General features: G+C 40.3%; 1 protein-coding gene across 12 annotated transcripts in view; it reads right to left on the minus strand.

Annotated features, from left to right (window-relative positions):
• KIF21A (kinesin family member 21A) overlaps positions 1–21,056 on the minus strand; it is a 94,998-nt gene that overhangs the window by 65,372 nt on the left and 8,570 nt on the right. For all 12 annotated transcript variants that reach the window (XM_087722181.1, XM_087722182.1, XM_087722180.1 and 9 more), the window contains one exon: positions 222–444. In XM_087722181.1, the coding sequence (XP_087578307.1) occupies positions 222–444 (223 nt within the window). The remainder of the gene's footprint in view (positions 1–221; positions 445–21,056) is intronic.

The raw sequence follows: 21,056 nt of genomic DNA on the forward strand, positions 1-21,056 counted from the left end.
TACACACACGTACATGTATGTGTATGTATATATGTGTGTTGTGTGTGTGTAGATATATGTGTGTGTGTATGTACACACACATATTTTCTGTATATTGTTAACTTCTTATAAATTAAAATATGAAATTCTAACCTCTAGAAAAATCTGAATATGTCTGAATGTACCCTTTTCCCCCTTTTTAATGCACAGAACATTTTATCAGAAAATTACTCAATTCTTACCTGGCCATAAGCAAATACAGTAGCATTATATCCTTCAAAGCAGCCTTCAATCAGTTTTTCTATGCATTGTAAGTAGATGTCCTCTTGCTGGGATTCAATATCAAACACATAATCGAAAGTGAAGGCCTTATCTTTTCCTAGAAACACCTGAGGTTCACCAGGTGTGACCAATGTGCAAATGTGACATCCTTCTATCTTCTCTTTGGCTAACTGAGGCCTGATTCTGTTTGTTGGGAGGAAAGATAAAAACAAAAAATACATCTGCATTAAACTACATATTGAAAAAACCTTTTATAATTGATTATTAAAATGTCAAACTTGGTAGGAAACACATGAATATTCATTGCTTCTTTGCAGCAAATAAAAGGAAGCCTGGGACATTCTGAATTGGTAATTACTTTTCGCAGGGGAGTTAGAAACAAAACAATGCTGCATTATGCAATGTAAAACATTATATATAGAAGGGCAATATTATGACCTTTATACAAACATTGTTTAAAAAAAACCTCAAAAAGTATTAATGAGTCTTTTAATATCTTCTTGTCAAGGAACACTGCAACTCCATTCATTCTCGTTAAAAGTACACACACAATCTTCTGGTACCATACATGCAGATGGTACAGCTCTAACACAGTCAATTATTTACTACTAGCTGCTAATCCGGTGTTGCCTGGGTATTTATTTATAGGGGGGAAATGTCCGGACCAAACGTAATTTCTAATGTTGGATTTTCCCCCTTACCCCTTGTGGAGTACCATGAAACTTTTGCCATGGTAATTCTACTGCGCTGTACAGTAGAAGCCATTTTATGGCAATACAGTAGAAGCCATTTAAGACACAACAGGCTGTATCTTAACATAACACATACCCCCGAGGGGTGTTAGGGGGGCCTTACCACAACAGTATTTGTTTCCAGAGAGTAAGTCATCTGTGTACCAAGTTTGGTTGAAATTGCTCAAGGCATTCCAGAGTTATGCTGGAAAACACACACACAAACATACACAAACACACAAACAGAAGTGTGTGTGTGTGTGTGTGTGTGTAGATTAAAATTATGTAGGTAAAAAATGCAATGCAACTCTAGGCTGCGTTAACAGAGGGATAGAATCAAGGTCATGTGTTACTACCATTTTACAATACTTTGATAAGATCTAGTTTTGGTCGCCACAACATAAAAAACTTGTTGAGATTATGGAAAGTTCCGAAAAGAACAACAAAGATGATTAGGGGGCTGGAGGCTAAAAGATATGAAGAATGGTTGCAGGAATTGGGTATGTCTAGTCCAGCAATGGCGAACCTTTTTCGGCTCGCGTGCCATAAGCGGGGGGACCTCAGGGGGGTCGTGCGCAGGCGTGCCACACCCATAATCCAATGCACAACCCCCAGCATGCATGCGCCCATGACAGGCACTCCCCCCATTTTTTGCATGCTTTCTTCGCCCTCCCCAGGCACCAGAGGCTTTATAGGAGCCTGGGGAGGGCGAAAACAGCCCCCTACCCCTCCCGGAGGCCCTCTGGAGACTTCAGGAGCTTCCCTGAAGCCTCCAGAGTGCAAAAAAATGGCCCTACAGGCAAACCGGAAGTTCGGCAACGGACTTCTGGTTTGCTCGTAGGATCGGTTTAAGCTCTCCGGAGCCTTCAAGGACCTTCAGGCGGCTTCCCTGAAGGCTCCGGAGGACTAAAAACAGCTCTTCAAGCAAACCGGAAGTCACTTCCGGTTTGTCCGTTAGGTCGCTTTAATTATTTCTGAATCAGGAATTAGATATTTGAAACTTCAAGCAAGTATTTTTCTGATGGTTAGTAAAAAAAATATATAAATACGCTATGTTAACTTGAACAAAGCCAACTGATTAAAAGCTACAAACTCAATGGCAAAAAAAAAAAAAACTTATACTCCCTACATGACAAAACAAACAATAGTTGTAAGTAATGTATAATTCTTATTGCCAATTAATCCCTTTTAGGTGACTCAAGCAAAGCAAAAGTCTGCATTTGTCCCAAACATACACGAGGAAACAGGAAAAATCATTTATGTCAATTCTTGAACAATTATTTCAAATCACAAAAAATACTGACAACCTGCCCATTAAAAAAACAAATTTAAATTATGGAAGCCAAATATAAACATGAGGATAATTTTAAAAGCTGCAAGTGACATCTCTATTCTACAAATCTCTTCCACAAAACATAGTCACAATTTGTACTACCAGCAAGCTGGGAGTGTTTTCTTTAAAAACTGTTCTAAGAAAAATCCCATATCCTGTTACGCAGCTACATATTTGGTGTGGTAGACACTTGTCATATAGACAACAAAGTTTGGCTTCTGGAAGCAGAAGCTGTCTGTATTACACTCCTACCAGGCCCAAGGTAAATATAAGCTGACTTCTGACATCCCTCCTTTACTTAGAATAACATTCTGACTATGAATAGATACCACCTCATTTAAGAGAGTTAACCCAGTCGTCACTTAGGCGCTATATGAAATGTGACAAGATTACTTTATTTGCTGTATGAACATACACTACAAATTTAAAGCTGTACATTCTACTATATCCAAATGTGTCACTCATGAAAATAATGTTTAAATGATCCAAGGGAGAAAAGGATATATAAAAACGCAATGCTAGGTTTCAAACTGTGATATCTACTGATGTTATTTTATTTAGTTTGTCAAATATAGCAATAGCAATAGCAGTTAGACTTATATACCGCTTCATAGGGCTTTCAGCCCTCTCTAAGCGGTTTACAGAGTCAGCATATCGCCCCCAACAATCCGGGTCCTCATTTTAACCACTTCGGAAGGATGGAAGGCTGAGTCAACCCTGAACCGGTGAGATTTGAACCGCTGAACTGCTGAACTAGGAGTCAGCTGAAGTGGCCTGCAGTACGGCACTCTACCCACTACGCCACCTCGGCTCCCAACATGTAAAAGATAACAGGTATAAGTATAAACCTAAATATGAACACAGTAAATGGACATGAATAAATGGAGATAGTAGGACAGGGATGGTAGGCACGCTGGTGCGCTTATGCACACTCCTTACAGACCTCTTAGGAATGGGGTGAGGTCAAGAGTAGAAAGTCTTAGGTTAAAATTATGGGGGTTTGGGGATGTAACAACAGAGTTAAGTAGTGCATTCCAGGCATTGATAGACTCTGTTGCTGAAGTTGTATTTTCTGCAATGCGTTTGGAGCGGTTTACCTTGTTTATTGTTTGCTCGTTTATTATTGTGGTTGAAGCTGAAGTAGTCATTTGTCTTGTTGAAATGCTAAAGAATATAATAAGTGATTGCCAATAGAAGCAAAATAATTTTGTGGTGTAGAGCAGGAGTCCCCAACCCCTGGGCTGCGGCCCACTTACATAAGCTTATGCACGAAGCTCCCTTTGCGCAAACGGTGGGCGAACACACCCATCACTTGTGCAAATGGACCTGCACATACTCATGAATTTGCCTGCCACATGCACATAACTTTCCCCACTCGCCTGGCCACCAAACTGGAAAGGTTGGAGACCACTGGTATAGAGGAGATCTCAAATTATACTATTAAAATTTAATTTTTGAGGGAAGTGAAAAGCATTTTTCTAGAAACATTCAACCAAGTTTTGACCAATAAGCAGATACGTTATTTATTTATTCACATTTATTTATCAATTTTTATGTCACCCATGTCATTACCCAGGTGACTCTGGAATACAGAATATAGAACATTAAAAATAACAGGGATTTTTTAACCTCAACAACACAGTGATTTGCTAAGAAGTGCAACAAAAAAGGTGATAAAATCCACCATTTAACTACATTACTTAGCAATGGAAGATCTGGTCTCAACTGTAGTTGTTGGTCAAGGACTATGTGTATCTAACATCCTGCACTGGACCACGGTGGCGGATTATAGCCTGACTTTTAGAGAACAAACTTCACCCTTCAGGGGATTTATTTGGGCTTATATAGAAAATGATAAATGCTCTAATGCACACCAAAGCCAATGATTTCAATAATTTAACCAAAGGCCAGGTCATCTATTATACAACTATAATTTAAACAAAGCCAAGGAGAAGTAAGAAAAGAAGAATTTATAAACTAACCCGTCTAAATGGCAAATAAGAGAGAGATAAATAATGATGGCAATGTAATTTAATTAAGAAAAAATATGGCTGTGAAATAATTGGATTTGTCTGGCAATAATTCACTTATGTTACTCTGATGGCTTGGCCTTAACAAGATTTATTCTCTTTTTTTTTTTTTTGGATCTCTAACTGGGATGGGTTTTTCTACCCATTAATTGTATTCATAACATTCATATTTATTCCACTGCACCAGTTCTCTGGATGAATGTATTATTCTCTTTTACAGTTTGGAGTTCATTTTTTTGGATCTCGGATCTTCATTACTAGACACTTGCTAACATTACTTGAAAAATAATGAAACTGTGATTTTTCTATTATCGTCTCCCCACGTAATTCCTTGGCTATTTTATCCCAGTCCACCAGCTCAATACAGATGGCATCCACTTAAGTCTGACAAGATCTTTTGTTCGCTTGCCAAAGGGGAAAAAAAGAGAAGAAATGGGAAATTATGTTGCTTGGCTTTCAACTAAATGGATCTCTTTTTTCAAAAAGCCACCCAACATTTTCTTCTAAACCCAAAAATACATTAAATGTAAAAGCTTTGTTTAATATTTCTAAGTGAACATCTCTCACTCTATTATCTACCATGTTTTCCCGAAAATAAGACAGGGTTTTATTTTCTCCCCCCCCGGTAATAAGCGCTTGGCCTTATTTTCAGGGAGGTCTTATCATTTTTGGGGTGCAGGAAGTGGCGAGCATGGTCACCTCAGAGATGCTTCTGTGTTGCACACACCGTTGTGTGTGTTTTTCCCATAGAGCATGCTTTACGTTATTTCCCTTTTCTGTAAGAGTTATCGTGAAAACCACATACAAGTTTGGCCAACATCAACTCATGTCTCTCAATATTGCCTCTAGATTTCAGTAGACATTAAATGAGGTTTTATTTATTTAGCATAGGGCATTAAATGTGGCATTTCCCTTCTATAAAACCTAAAGGGACGCGGTGGCTCAGTAGCTAAGGTGCTGAGCTTGTCGATCAGAAAGGTCAGCAGTTCGAATCCCTAGTGCTGCAGAGTAAGCTCCTGTTACTTGTCCCAGTTTCTGCCAACCTAGCAGTTGGAAAGCATGTAAAAAGTGCAAGTAGAAAAATAGGGGCCACCTTTGGTGGGAAGGTAACAGCGTTCCATGCGCCTTTGGCATTTAGTCATGCCGACCACATGACCAGGAGACAGCACTGGCTCTTTGGCTTGGAAACGGAGATGAGCACCGCCCTCCTAGAGTCGGGAACGACTAGCACATATGTGCAAGGGGGACATTTATCTTTATACAACCCCATTATTTCAGTTGACACCAGTGCTTTTTAAAACTTAAAAAGTGGCATTTAACACACAGCAGATCAGGAATGGGAAACTCCAGTCACTCAGTTCTTCATCATTCTTCACCCTATACCTCCCACGCAGGTGGGAGTTATAGTGCCAAATAGGATGGTCTTCTGACCTTTCACCCAATTTATCTTATCAAAAAAAAAAAAATTCTCCACCTTTGCTTTGCTTTAGGGCTTCGGTTTCATAACTAGATGCGTCTGAGTCACTTGAAAAACCTGTATTAATGCTTCAGTGTTAACAGGAACATTAGAACACATCAAGTAGACCGCAAAAGCTAATATCCAAGTTTGTGCATCAATCTATGAAGCTTATTTGATAATTTAGAAATCTACGTCTCTCATGTTTTGTCTTTTTTTAAAAAAAATATCACTGATCTACCAATTTCCTTTACGGCCTCATATCAATCTAGGAAACTGGTGCAAAGATTCATTTTTTAACTCCTAGGAGCTTGGCCTTGGGAGGTGCCCCAAGTTCTTTCAAGTTAGAACAGAAGCCAACAATCTCCGTTCCATTCTCCTCCTTGCTTTTACAATTGCTTACAAAAACTGATAGGCCAGAAATTAGTTTCGAATAAATCCTGCAAAAGAAGATAAACCCATGCTATTGTTGTTTTAAAGGAAATCTTACCATAAACATTCTGAAAACTTTTTATTTGCATTTTGAGCTTTCTGTTTACCCACGCCTTAAGTTAAGAGTGGTAGAGAGGTAGATCCTGATGGGCTTGATTGTCTTTTAACAGCTGTTCTTTTTTTGGGGTGTTTGAGGCAGTGGTGCAATTCAGCCAGTTCTATTCGGTTTGGGCGAACCAGTAGAGATGATGGCGGGAGGGGGGGCGTCCCTCCACCCCTACGTCTTCACGTCCTGTTTTTGAATCTCTGTGCATGTGTGGAAGGTCCTGCGCATGCTCGGAGGTGGCACACGCAGGCGAAGTGAGTACGTGTGTGCACGGTCACATTTGTGAACCGGTAGTGACGGTAAGTTGATTTCACCCCTGGTTTGAGTGCTTTTTTAAAAAAAAATTGTTGTTATACTAGCTGCCTAGATTCAGCCTTAAAAATTTATTTTTTTTAAAAAAAACCCTTAACATATATCAGCATAAAAGCTAAAATCTAGTCTCTTTAACACAGTTTCCAAAACAAACAAATAAGCCGAAAACATATTTTAAATGTTTGCATTCAATCTTTTAAAGCCAAGCAACCTTTATACAGTATGGAGGGGGGGGAGATACAATTGGTGACAAATAAATGTTCTTTTAACAGAGCTGATTACCTTGTCCTTGATCACTTACTCCCCTTAATTTTAATTTCTTTCTCTATCCTATCACTCGGTAAAAGGGACACAGCTAGAGTTGCATCAGCCTGCATCCTTCCCAAAGGTTCTCGGAGCAAGCCAAAACCAAAGAGGTCACATTTTCCCTTTGCTTACTATGTTTTGTATCTTACACTAACCTTCTGTCATTGATCAATGATCCAAATTTACTCTGGCAATAACTCTAGGAAATCATTCCTCAGCTGACTCAGGGTTTTTTCACTATAATCGTATTTCTTATCAGCAATTGTTGTGTTGTCTGAAGTTGTCTTGCAAAAAACTCCCGTTAGGCACTTTCATTTGCTCTAGATTGCAACACTTGTGAATTTCTAATGTATGACAATCGGATTATTGAAGAGATTAGTTCTGAAGAGCATGGGTTAGCGAAAAACAACTTAATACTACTACATTTACTCAAAAAGTTGCAGCAAATGTACCTTCCACCCTGAACAATTTAAAAAGCATGCAACGTACAGTTTTTCAGACAGGAAGCAATGGGTGAAAACTAATCAAAGAGAGAAGCAATCTAGAACTAAGGAAAAATTTCCTGACAGTTAGAACAATTAATCAGTGGAACAGAATTTGCCTCCAGAAGTTGTAAATGCTCCAAAACTGGAAGATTTTAAAGAAGAGATTGGATAACCATTTGTCTGAAGTGGTGTAGGGTTTCCTGCCTAGGCAGGGGGTTGAACTAGAAGACCTCCAAGGTCCCTTCCAGCTCTGTTATTCTGTATTTCCAACTTTGTGCCTTCAGGTTAATTGGGACAATGTTATTACTTATTGACTGCCTTGTTCAGATCTTATGCTATGGTGCTGAAAAGTAATTTATGGCTGATCCTCAAACTTGCCGCTGTCACAGGGTCCACACGGTTGTGCGATTGCAGATTCAGGTGTTTGGAAACCAATACAGGTTTATGACTGTTGCACAGTCCCATAGTCACCGTTCGTTGACTTTCCCAGACAGCTTCCAATAAGTCAATGGGGGAGGCTAACAGGAAGCCACAGGTTGTGGTCATGCGATATTAAAATATTTAAAACCCACATGGTTTGCTTAATGACTGCGGCAGATCTGACACTGTAAGTCAGGCACAGTCACGCATTTTACTTTACGACCGTGTCACTTAGTGACAGAGTTGCTGATTACAATTATGGTCTGTAAATGAGGATTACCTGTATAATTTTGAAGTCCTTAGAAGCACGCTGGTTGGTTAGTCCTTCATTTTATATTTCAGTCTCAATTTACCTAACAAGTAATAGATCCAAAAATCCTACTTTGAATGCATAGATTAGCATTCTGGGATGTTGGTTTGTTTCTGTGATAAATATATATATATCAAAAATGACCCTTTGGGCTATTCTGAACCACAAAAGTTTATGCCAGGCTGTCCTATCCAACAAATAAAGATACTGTGTAAATGTTTTCAATTATTATATCTCATGCTACTGAGAAATACTTTTGCATAATTTCTGGGAACAATTATTTGCTTACACATCAACACACACACACACTGCTCTGACAGTCTCACCCTATTCCAGTTCATCATTCAAAGTGGTGACACTGATCTCATCTATCTAATGTTTTACTGCTGCTCCTTGGGGGCAGTGAAAAGTCCATTTCAGGCTGATAGTAATAAAGACAAAAATAATTTTATTGGGTCAAAAGCAAGTCGGTTTATAACTTTTAGAAAAGAGAGAGAAGGGTTCAAAATGAAAATCTTTCACGTTTTCTGCCAGCAGAAAATTACTAAATGCAAATTACTTTTGGTCACTACATATTAATCTCCATAGAAATAAAGAAATGAGAAAGAAAGAACGCCCCTTAACATAAACACAGAAGTTAAACTAATACAATAATACAATAATAATACAATAGTAGAGTTGGAAGGGACCTTGGAGGTCTTCTAGTCCAACCGCCTGCCTAGGCAGGAAACCCTATACCAATGATGGCTAACCTTTTTGCCATCGCGTGCCAAAAGTGGGGGTGTGCGGGGGGGAGTGCGGGGGGTTGTGCATGCACGTGCCCACACCCATGATTCTATGAACCCAACTCCTGCGCATGTGTACGTGCCCCTCACGCTCCCCCCACTTTTGGCATGCGATGGCACGGTGGACCCATTTTTTGCTTTCCCCAGGATCCAGAGCATTTCTAGGAGCCTGGGGAGGGCAAAAACAACCTCCCCCCGCCCCTCGAGGCCGGAAACAGCTCATTTGTCGACTTCCGGTTGGCCCAGAAGGCTAGAAAATCAGCAGGTACACACCGGAGCTCGGTGTCCACCGAGATGGCTCCGTGTGCCACCTATGGCACGCGTGCCATAGGTTCGCCATCACGGCCCTATACCATTTCAGACAAATGGCTATCCAACATCTTTTATTTTATCAATTAAATCAATTGACTTTAATTCTAACCTGTTCTCATATTTCTCAGTCATTTCAGTACTAGTATCAACAACACATATTTTTTTAGTCTTGTTCCACCCACAAATTGGTTAATACTTTCAACTCAGTGATCTTTAGCTTTAGCTCACATACTTGTATGATGCATGTATGAATAAGCTTACAAGAAAACAGGGAAGGAGAAAAAGAACATGGGAAGAAAAAGCTGCAAGACATATTCACTTCGTGTATTTTTAACAATGAGCCATTGAAGTCATTTGAATGTGTATTTTATTAATGTTATTTCTATGCCTCCTTTACTACTTTTACAAGTTATTCAAGGTGGCAAACATGTTCAATACACCTTCTCCTATTGTCCCTACTACAACAACCCTGTGAGGTAGGCTTTCATGGCTAAGACAGGACTAGAATTCCCAGTCTCCCACTTTCTAGTCTGGTGCCTTAACCACTAGATGAAACTAGCTAAAATGTTTTGCAAAAGTTTAAAAAAAGCGATGGTAAGAAACGATGACGCTATGGTTTTCTCAGTTGTAATGTATGGCTATGAAAGTTGGACCATAAGGCTGAGCGCCAAAGAATTGAGGCCTTTGAACTATGGTGCAGGAGAAGACTCCTGCGAGTCCCTTGGACTGCAAGGCAATCAAACAGGTCACTCCTAGAGATAAACCCTGACCACCCTTTAGAAGGCCAGATCCTGAAGATAAAATGCAAATTCTTTGGCCACCCAATGAGAAGGAAGGACTCACTGGAGAAGAGCCTAATGCTGGGAACGACTAAGGGCAAAAGAAGAAGGGGACGACAGAGAATGAGATGGCTGGATGGAGTCACTGAAGCAGTAGGCATGAGCTTAAATGGACTCCAGAGGATGGTGGAGGACAGGAAGACCTGGAGGAATGTTGTCCATGGGGTCGCGATGGGTCGGACACAACTTTGCAACTAACAACAAAAAAGAATTACGGGTGTCTCACTTCCTACCCTGGTGCCTTAACCACTAGATGAATGGCTAAAATGTTTTGCAAAAGTTTTAAAAACAGTAATGGTAAGTATCTCCAATATATTTTGGCATTTTGAATACAAGAAACTTTTTAGCACTGGACCTGACTCTTACAAAGCTCCTTTATACCACTGATTTAAACTATGGTCATCTTTTCTGATTAGCACCAACTTTATCTATAAAATATTTAGACTGTTTTTCAGCAAAACTCAACTCAAATTGGCTTACCACCAAAAAAGCCATATATAATGATAACTGACGAAACAATGCACTCGTTGCGGGGGGAAAAATCAACTAAAAGATTTTCAGTTGAAAAGATAACAAGACTCAATGTCAAATGTGACCGATCTTTAGAAGCTATCCATTACAGCTCTTAGCCATTGTAAGAATTGCATTTTAGCATCAACTACAGTCATCCCAGGCATAAGTCAACTATATTTTAATTGCCAATTATAGGAGCAATGTCTGAGATACTGTATGTATGCTATCCTGTGCTATTGTCATGATACTAAAAAAAGATGGTGGCTGTAAACTCGGGGCAGCTTATCAAAAACTCAGTTGTAAGAAAAACCAGCCAAGATAAATCACTTCAGAATTTTTTCCACCTTTTGTATAAAACATAAGCTATACAATTCAATTGAGAAAACAAACTGAAATGTTTTGGGGATGGGAAATAACAATAAAAGGTTGAAGAAGATTAAAAGGTTCATGAAATGAGTTTCTTTTATGGTTATTATTTATTTAATGTACAAACAAGGAACTTTCACTATTCCAAACTAGCAAAATTTCTTACATTGCAGAGTTAGACTATCTGTGTACTGTATATGTGAAGTTTTATGCTGAAGTATAACATGTAAGTTGATATGTTTAAGATCTATGTGCTATAAAGCTATAATAACCACCATATTAAGACCTCAGAAACTGGTTTATGAGCTTACAACAACACTGTCTATCATTTAGACACTATTGTAATGATGTTGTTTACACACTGGATTACTGCATTTATCAATAAGATATTATAATTCGGTATCTTGGAATCATTTACAGTACCGTGAAACTTGGCCAAGAATGTCAAGACACATGTAGTTCCATTAAATCAATACAATGTCATGGAGGTGAAGTGCCACAGGCATTTGAGAATTTTGAATAGATGAAATCAGGGCAAGGCATAATAAGTGAATTAGGAAATAGCTTTTTTCCCAATTCCTTCCGCACTAAAAATATGTTACCATATAAGACAGACCTTTTCCTAAAAATCTGGCTGCGTCTTATACACTGAATACAGCATTTTTGGCTTCCTGAAACCCTGCCTCCTTTGCAAAAATGGCCGTACATAGCCTTTAGGAGGCTCCAGAGTGTCCCTGGGGGCTGGCAGGGGCAAAAATCAGCGAGAAACAGGCTGTTTTTTTGCTCATTTTTGCCTCCTCAGCCCCCAGGAGCACTCCATAAGCCTCCTAAAGGCTAAGCATGCCCCTTTTTTGACAAAAAAACGGGCCTGTTTTCGTAAAAAATGGGTCCTTTTTGCTCGTCTCCCTCCTCCCCAGGAGCACTCTACAAGTCTCCTAAACGCTATGCATGCCCTTTTTTGTCAAAAAACATTTTTGGAAGGTCTGCAGAGTGCAAAAACTTTTTTTTAAATTTGCCTCTTCAATATCTTGGTGCGTCTTATATTCCGGTGCGTATTATACTCCAAAAAATACGGTATGTCCCTTAAGTTTTAGACTCTAGTTCTCCTTCAAGGAATCAGCCCTTTGAGCAACATTCTCTCAGACAGGTTTTGAATACCCGGCTTTTTCCTCAGTTTCTAGTCCAGAGTGGAGTGTGAGCTCCCTGTGAGAGGTTTGATAAGTTTTTAGTGGATGCTTGTTCCACCAGAATGATCTTTATTTTTCCTTTTCTCTTTGTGCTTGTTATTTGTTACTTGTGTTTATAATGTTGCACACCAATTGTTTGTGTTTGAATTGTTAACAAGGTGGGCGGCTTTCCCCCCCTCTCCCTTCCTTTCAATTGTACCCAATTCTCAAATATTGCCTAAACAAGTCCCTGAAGTTTTCTTGGCAAAGTTTTTCAGGAATTGTTTGCTATTGCCTCCCCCGTAGGGCTGAAAGTAAGTGACTAGTCCAAGGTCACCGAGCTGGCTTTGTATCTAAGGCAGGAGTAAAACAGTTTCTACACCAGGGGTCGGCAACCTTAAACACTCAAACAGCCACAAAGGTTCCTAACTGAAAGCCCCCCTTTCAATTCTGGAGCCGATTGGAAGTCCAGTTCCCCCACCATAGAGTCTCTTCATAGCGTGGCATCCTTTTTCTTCTGTCGACCAGAAGTCCGGTTCCCCCACCATAGAGTCTCCTCCTAGTGTGGTGTACTTTTTCCTCTACCTATCCTAACCGAAAGCCCTATAAATTGTGGATCCGACCGGCAACAGGGAGCTGCAGCAGAGGGATGAAAGAGCCACATGCGGCTCCAGAACTGCGGGTTGCTGACCCCCGTTCTAGACTAATGCCTTAACTACTACACCAAACTGGTTCTATTGGTGGTTTTACAAACAAACAAACAAACAAACAAACACTATTGAAGCTGTGCATACAGTTTTAATTTTTGAGAAGGGGGTACGGGCCCTCTTTGGTATGTGTCAATTTACCAAATAACTGTCATCAGAATATAATCAAAGCAAAGTATTCTGATAAACATGTACAATCTGCTCCCTCTCAAATCCATCCTCCATGATATTTTCTACTATTCCTGCTTATCTTTATCCTTTTTGTCGACAGATGGGATACTGTACTCCCAATTACATATTTAAGCTTTCTAAAGAGTCATTCTTGGAAATACGGTTAATGCCAGAGAATATCAGTCTGCTTTGCTGAGAGTCAGCTTCCATTTTGGAAACCAAAGAAATTGTCTAGGATCAAACTTCCCAAGCACCACATGTAAACTGGCACAACAATGATTGCCTCTAAGCCAATACTGATCTTATAATTTCTTAAGGGTGAATCTTAACAAATGAAAACAACTACAGGTAATTTTTTTCAACTTTCCTAACAATGGATGGAAAGCAATCAAGGAGAGAAACAACCTGAATTAAAGAGAAATTTCCTAATGGTGAGAACAATTAACCAGTGGAAGTTGTGGGTGCCTAATCGCTGGAGGCTTTTAAGAAATTGGACAATCGCTTGTCTGAAATGGTATAGGGTCTCTTGCTTGAGAAAGGGGTTGGATTAGAAAACCTACAAAGTCGCTTCCACCTCTGTTATTCCATGTTCTATGTTCTAAACTCGTGGAGAAACTAAATGTGGCATAGAAAAACAAGAATACAATTTTCAGTGGAAAGCCATACATAGACTTATGGCTCATTCCCCCACCCCCTTTTTGTTTAAAAACTGCAGAGATAGAAACGTGTTTGAATTACAGAATGAATGTAATATAGACAGGTCATTTCACAGATCCAGGCTATGAATATTGGTTTCTCTTGTGTCAAGAAAGGAAATTATATCCCACATAGTATTGAAGGGTTTTTCCAACCAAGCTCATTAAAAAAAAACTTTTATTGATCAATTTTTGTTCCTCTTAGCATCTATCTGGACCAAGCAAAGGTCTTATTCTCACACTCATATAGGAAATGCTAAGGTCCACCCATATAAGAATTTTAGACTTCATTCAATTCCCTACTGCCATTTTTTTAGTCCCATAAGGTAAGAGTAAAGGTTCCCCTCACACATATGTGCTAGTCGTTCCTGACTCTAGGAGGTGGTGCTCATCTCCGTTGGAAAGCCAAAGAGCCAGCGCTGTCCGAAGACATCTTTGTGGTCATGTGGCCGGCATGACTAAACGCTGAAGACGCACGGAACGCTGCTACCTTCCCACCACGGTGGTCCCTATTTTTCTACTTGCATTTTTACATACTTTAGAACTGCTAGGTTGGGAGAAGTTGGGACAAGTAACAGGAGCTCACTCAGTTACATAGCAATAGCAATAGCAGTAGACTTATATACCGCTTCATAGGCCTTTCAGGCCTCTCTAAGCGGTTTACAGAGAGTCAGCATATTGCCCCCAACAATCTGGGTCCTCATTTTACCCACCTCGGAAGGATGGAAGGCTGAGTCAACCCTGAGCCGGTGAGATTTGAACCGCTGACCTGCTGATCTAGCAGTAGCCTGCAGTGCTGCATTTAACCACTGCGCCACCTTGGCACATAGCAGTAGGGATTCGAATCACCAAACTGCCGACAAGCTTTCTGATCGACAAGCTCAGCATCTTAGCCACTGAGCCACCATGTCTTAGTCCCATGCCTCCTATCAAATGAGTTTGGAGTAGACCAGTTCTAGGTGTTCAACTACCGTATCAGCTTAAACTAACTTTTGCCTCTGGATATTTACCATATGTAACGTTACGAAGCAATTCCTCTCCCAACAAAACTTCAATTACACGTAAGCTGCATCACTGCAAGTTTACTAACCAAATTTTCTGGATATCAGAGAAGACTAATTTGTCTTTCTGAGAACCTGATTATTATGAGTTCTAAAAAGATCACAATGCAATTTCTATTCATGCTAGGGAGTGATCTCGCCTTTCCTCTTACATGCAATTATAAAATTGCAGAAGAACCTTTATTCTGGCTCATTAATTGCCATGTTATCAGCATTACTTGAGGGGGAATACTGGGACACTACCAGGTGTGCCAACGCCCAAGGGTATGAAGCAGGTGAGACTAAAACAATTGGTTATATGTGCCTGTAGTCTCCGTTCTGTTATAATGTGTATAATGTGCTTATCAGATTAAGGGTGGAGAAGGGCAAAGGAGGCTTGTGTGATTGGCCTATTGGCAGGGAGCCAGCCTCTACAATGCCAGTTTGTGAATGGTAATCCAGTAACTGCTAGCAGCATTCATATTTATATATAATTTTTATTTTAACCATATGCTATATTTTGTTTTCTTGTGGCTCATCACAGTAACACAACTGTGATTTTATCACTGCAATCTCCACTACCTGGAATGTTCTGTAAGATTGTCGCTTTTAAAATGTTGATCTTAAAAAGAAAAATATTTTTTAAATTAAAAATATAAATTAAAAATATAATCTAAGAAAAGAAAATGACATCTTATATTGTAAACTTATCGATAGTCGCTGGTTCACTAATGAATTCCCTGGTATAACATGAATACAAATTTTGTTGTAAGATGTTTAACAGTTAAATATGTTCCTATAAAAGTGTGTGTGTGTGTGTGTGTGTGTGTGTGTGTGTGTGTGTGTGTTTACTATTCCCCAGGGGACAAAGAGGCAACAAAGTTCAGAAAGTCTAGTAGCAGGGAGAAGGTTAAGACAGGCCCACCTTAGCAATTCACAGAGTATATCTATATCAGTGCTGGCAAACCTTTTCGGCATCAAGTGCCGAAACGGAAACATGCTGGAAACCAGAAAACAGCCGCCCGGTGCACATCTTCCTGTTTCCAGCGTGCGCATGTGCACCGGCCACCTGGTCTTCTGATTTCTGGTGAGCATCTGTGTGCAATGACCAGTTGGCTGGGGTGCATGTTCGTGCTGGGAAGATGGTATTCTGGTTTCCAGCGCATGCATGCGCACCAGCCAGCTGGTCTTTGGCATGCACGTGAGTTCCAGAAACCAGACGACCAGGTGGCCAGTGCACATGCACACACCAGAAACCAGAAGAGCAGTAACCCAGCATGCACATGTGCACCGGGCTGCTCCTCTTCCAGTTTCCAGTGCTCCCATGCGTGTGAAGACCAGCTGGCCGGCGTGCGGGAACTCGGAAGAGCAACGGGTGATGACTTGCATGTCCAGAGAGATGGCTCTCCATGCCACTTCCAGCATGATCTATATAATTATGCAGCAGATAGTTGTGTTAACTTAGGAAGATTATGTCTATGAATGAACAACAATAAACTACTAAGAAGTAACTCTGTATCATATTCTTGCGGCCTGAAAGCGTATCATATGGGTCAGTGAGTCATTGCAGCATAGAAAATCTGATGTCCCTTCTTTCAAACACATTAATTGGTGAATCCAATATACCCTAAATACGACTTTTTGATGAATCAACCTTTAATTGCGGTTCTGTCAAAATCAGTTAAACACAACAGTCACTCGAGCCCTTGTGATCTCTAGACTGGAATACTGCAATGGGCTCTACATGGGGTTGCCCCTGAAGTGCATCCGGCGACTACAGCTAGTCCAAAATGCAGCCGCGCGAGTGATAGTGGGCGCACCTCGGTTCGCCCACGTTACACCTGTCCTCCGCGAGCTGCACTGGCTGCCTGTTGGTCTCCGGGTGCGCTTCAGGATAATGATGACCATCTTTAAAGCACTCCATGGTAGTGGATCTAGGTACTTGAGAGACCGCCTTCTGCCGATTACCTCCCTAAATCGACCAATCAGATCGCACAGACTGGGCCTCCTCCGAATTCCATCTGCCAGTCAATGTCGACTGGCGACCACACGGAGGAGAGCCTTTTCTGTTGCTGCCCCGACCCTATGGAACGAGCTCCCCATGGAGATCCGCACCCTCACCACGACCCAGACCTTCCGCGCAGCCCTCAAGATCTGGCTCTCCCAGCAGGCCTGGGGATAGGCTTCCAATTACCCGCCCGAGTGTTTGATTGCTGAATGAAAGCTGTGTTTTATTATTTTTCTTTTGTTCACAAAGTGTTTGTTTTGACCTTGCACTTCCCCTCCCCTGTGGTTGTAAGCCGCCCTGAGTCCCCTCAGGGAAAAGGGCGGCATATAAATCCCAATAAACCTAAACCTAAACCTAAACATTTTAAAGGATAGAAATCCATTGATGGAACTTTATGGGAGATTCCACGTTTGAAATATTCTAGAAATGTTAGCTTTAAAAATATTCTTGACCTTTTGACAAAGACCTATGTTTTTATTCTATCATGGTTAACTCATTTATTTACTGTATTAACATTGCATGATCAAATTTAATTCTCAAATATCAATTATTTATAAATGATTTTAAAAATGAGCACTTTAGCCTTATATTCTCCTTCTATCTTCCCCTCTTACAGATCTGGCAGTAGAAGTTCGTAACTATGAGATTATCCATGTTTAAATTCTTATGACACATTCTTCTATGAAAGACAGCAGTAAACAGAAAATAGGACTTCATTTTCATGTCTGTCATTTTGTGTAAAAGTGATGTTAATAGCACATACAAATGACAACAATATAGGACCAGGAAAATATATGTCTCTTAATTCTATTTCCTATTAGGAAATTAGAATGCATATTATCTTTAATCTGTAATGCTTTAAACTTGTTCTATAACAAAGTAGAATTACAAGTTTGCCTGCAGTCATGTTGCAAAGCGTGGGAATAGTATGCAAAACAATACAGCGAACCCTTTTTACCTAACGATCTAGTACTACCCAGGCTTAGTTTCACCATCAGCTGTTAATACGACAGAGATAAAAGTCACAAGATGTTTAAAAATGTTTAGTAGAGTCTAGAAAGTCAAGGGCACTAACCATGAAAACAACAACAGTCTTTAGATTTTGATCTTTTCTGTCCAAGTTTTTTTTTATTAGTATAATATGCTATCGAGCAAGGGTTTAAAATAAGCATTCCAGAATTAAGAAATTAATTCAGCTCTAATTTGGTCTTAGCACATTGGGCAAAGAGTATAGTACCCAACATATTACTTTCAACTCAATAACAGCCACAGAGTCCATTTCTTCTTGGAATGGAACAACTCGTCACAGCCAATTTGCCACGGGACAACTCAACATAGCCAATTTGCCACGGGACAACTCATTGCGGGACAATTCAATTCAATTATTTAAAATAACTTTAAAAATACTTTTAATTTTTGTCATTCACATTTCATTTTGTCTCTCCTTTCTTTAATTATTCTATTCCACTATTCCTTTGATATTAGTGTAACTCTTGTCCCATGGCGATGCTTCATCACTGGAGGTTTTAAAGAAGAAACTAGGCAGTCACTTGTCTGAAACAGTATAGGGTGTCCTAATTGAGCAGGGGGCTGGAGTAGAAGACCTCCAAGGTCCCTTCCAGCTCTATTCTGGTTAATTGATTGACTGACTTGGCCATGGCGAGTTGTCCCTTGGAGAATTGGCCGCAGTGAGTCGGCCACAACAAATTGGCTGTGTCAACTTGGCTGTGGTGAATTGTTGTACACCTTTCCTTCTGGATGTGTAACATTTGCAGTGAACAAAAAAAGGGGTAGGGACTATATTCTTTCATTATGATTATGTTTTCTGCATGTTGATTCTCCTTGTGCCTCCCTGGCAAATATCACAGCTCTATTTTAATGCCCTCCAGATGTCTAAATAGGAATTTATGAAAATTATACCCCAATATAGTGTTGGGACTCTAGGATGGGAAAGACGGAAATTATGTTTTTGTCTGAACAGTTCTAGACCGAGAATCCTTACATGATTACATATTAGCTGTGAAATACTACAAAAAAATTGCTTAGTCTGTTCAAATACTGTTTAATGTCATTGCCATAGTGTCATTCTTGAAATCCTAATTCCGCAGTTATTCATAAAATAGTAACTCGGTTTCATTCAACAGATCTGTATCAACGCCTGGAAGAAGACTAATGTTCAAGGACCAATCATGGTTATTTTAAGTACCTGATTTTAAAAGGACATGTTTTAATAAATATATTAATTAGTCAACTAATCATCTTTTCATTAAACAATATCACTTGTATACAAAAGTATACACAGATATACATCAACCAACACACTTTTAATCAGGGTGGATAAAAACAGGTTTTGATTTTTTTTAAAAAAACTAGATTTTTTACATTTGAATCCTATTTTTTATTTTTTATCACATTTATTTTAATAAAATGCTTTGGAGTAAAAATCTGTCTAAAGATAGCTTTCTATTTAAGATGTATTAATAATTTAGTTTATTCAGCATGAAATGGAGCTTAGTTATGTAGCATGAGAGGCTGAATATTCTGCAATATTGGGACTGTCGGTGAGTCAACAGCAGGTCAGAGGAAGAGCCGCTGCGGGACAGAGATAACAGTTGCTCTTCAAAAACTATAATTTAAATTGAGTTGCTTTAAATCAAATCAATTAATGTCACTATATATTTTTCCATAAATACATTGTGCATATAAGGGAGAATCACATTTCCTTGTTTCACTTCCTTTGGGATGTTGAGTCAGTTGCTAAACGTTCCATTTCTTTACATGCATGATTTGTAGGCAGGTTTGTCTACAATTCTGGACTTTTCTGGGAAAAGGCACAGTCACTTTAAAGAATCTGGGACAGTTCATGCCCATGTTCTCCAAGCACGCTTTGCCATCAAGTGTTGGCAAAGAGCCAAGGTGGCGCAGTGGTTAAATGCAGCACCGCAGGCTACTGCTAGATCAGCAGTTCAGCGGTTCAAATCTCACCGGCTCAGGGTTGACTCAGCCTTCCATCCTTCCGAGGTGGGTAAAATGAGGACCCAGATTGTTGGGGGCAATATGCTGACTCTCTGTAAACCGCTTAGAGAGGGCTGAAAGCCCTATGAAGCGGTATATAAGTCTAACTGCTATTGCTATTGTTGGCATCAAGGCCTATGAGCAATCTACCTACAGTGCAGCCCTTGTAAGATATAGTTTCCTTTAACTCAGGGAGGCATTCCTAAAATGTTTTCTAATTATTCTGTTCAGCCAACTCCAATTTAATACAGGCAGTCCTCAACATACAACCACAATTCAGCCCAGTATTTATATTGCTAAGTGAGAAATTTGTTAAGTGAGTTTTGCCCCATTTTACGACTTTTCTTGCCAAGGTTGTTAAGTAAACCACTGCAGTTGTTAAATTAGTAATACACTTGTTAAGTGACTCCGGTTTCCTCATTGGTTTTGCGTTTCGGAAGGTTGCAAAGGTGATCTCATGAACCCTGGGACACCGCAACCCTCATAAATGTGAGTCAATTGTCAAGCATCTGAAAGTAAATCACATGACCACGGGGATGCTGCAGACAATAAGTGTGAAAAATTGTCATAACTCACTTTTTGCAGTGCCACTGTAACTTCAAACCAGTGGTGGGTTCTGGACCCGTTCCAACCGGTACGGTAGGAACGGGCCAGGCTTCATCCACATGGACACGGGCAGCACGCGCATGGGTCCTACCATGACACTCCAGCTGCTCAGCAGAGCATCGTGCAGGCGCTGTACATGCCGTGCACATGCGTCAAAGACTTAAAAGACTGGTAAGGAGCTCGGACGGGCGGGCCCGCCAGAGCACTGTACCGCAATGTTGTCCGGTGCTCCGGCCAGGCTCCGGTACTTCCGAATCAGGGTGTACTGCCTGAAACCCACCACTATTCCAAACGGTCACTAAGCAAACTGTTGTAAGTCGAGGACAACCTGTAGTTAGAATGCTTCTACCCATGAATGGTAGGCCAGCCCTTTGCCCTCTAGGGCAATAGCTCCCAACCTTTTGGGCACCAAGGACCAGTTTGTGGAGAGGTTTTTCCACGGATCGGAGGGATTGTGTGTTTCACATGCTGCCTGCATCCCGCAAATGGAGCTTTGTTTGTTTGCGCAGACCAATTTCTGGCATGCCACGGACCGGTGTGGTCCATGCACCAGGGATTGGAGACCCCTGTTCTAGGGTACCAGAGTTCTTCCTATATCTGCAGTTATAAGTATTCCTTGCTTACTGATTGACTTGTGCAGTGATCATTTGA

This window comes from Thamnophis sirtalis, unplaced genomic scaffold (assembly GCF_051295495.1).
Source record: "Thamnophis sirtalis isolate CommonGarterSnake01/CBP01778 unplaced genomic scaffold, rThaSir2_p1.2 scaffold_9, whole genome shotgun sequence".
In the NCBI taxonomy this organism is placed as follows: domain Eukaryota; kingdom Metazoa; phylum Chordata; class Lepidosauria; order Squamata; family Natricidae; genus Thamnophis; species Thamnophis sirtalis.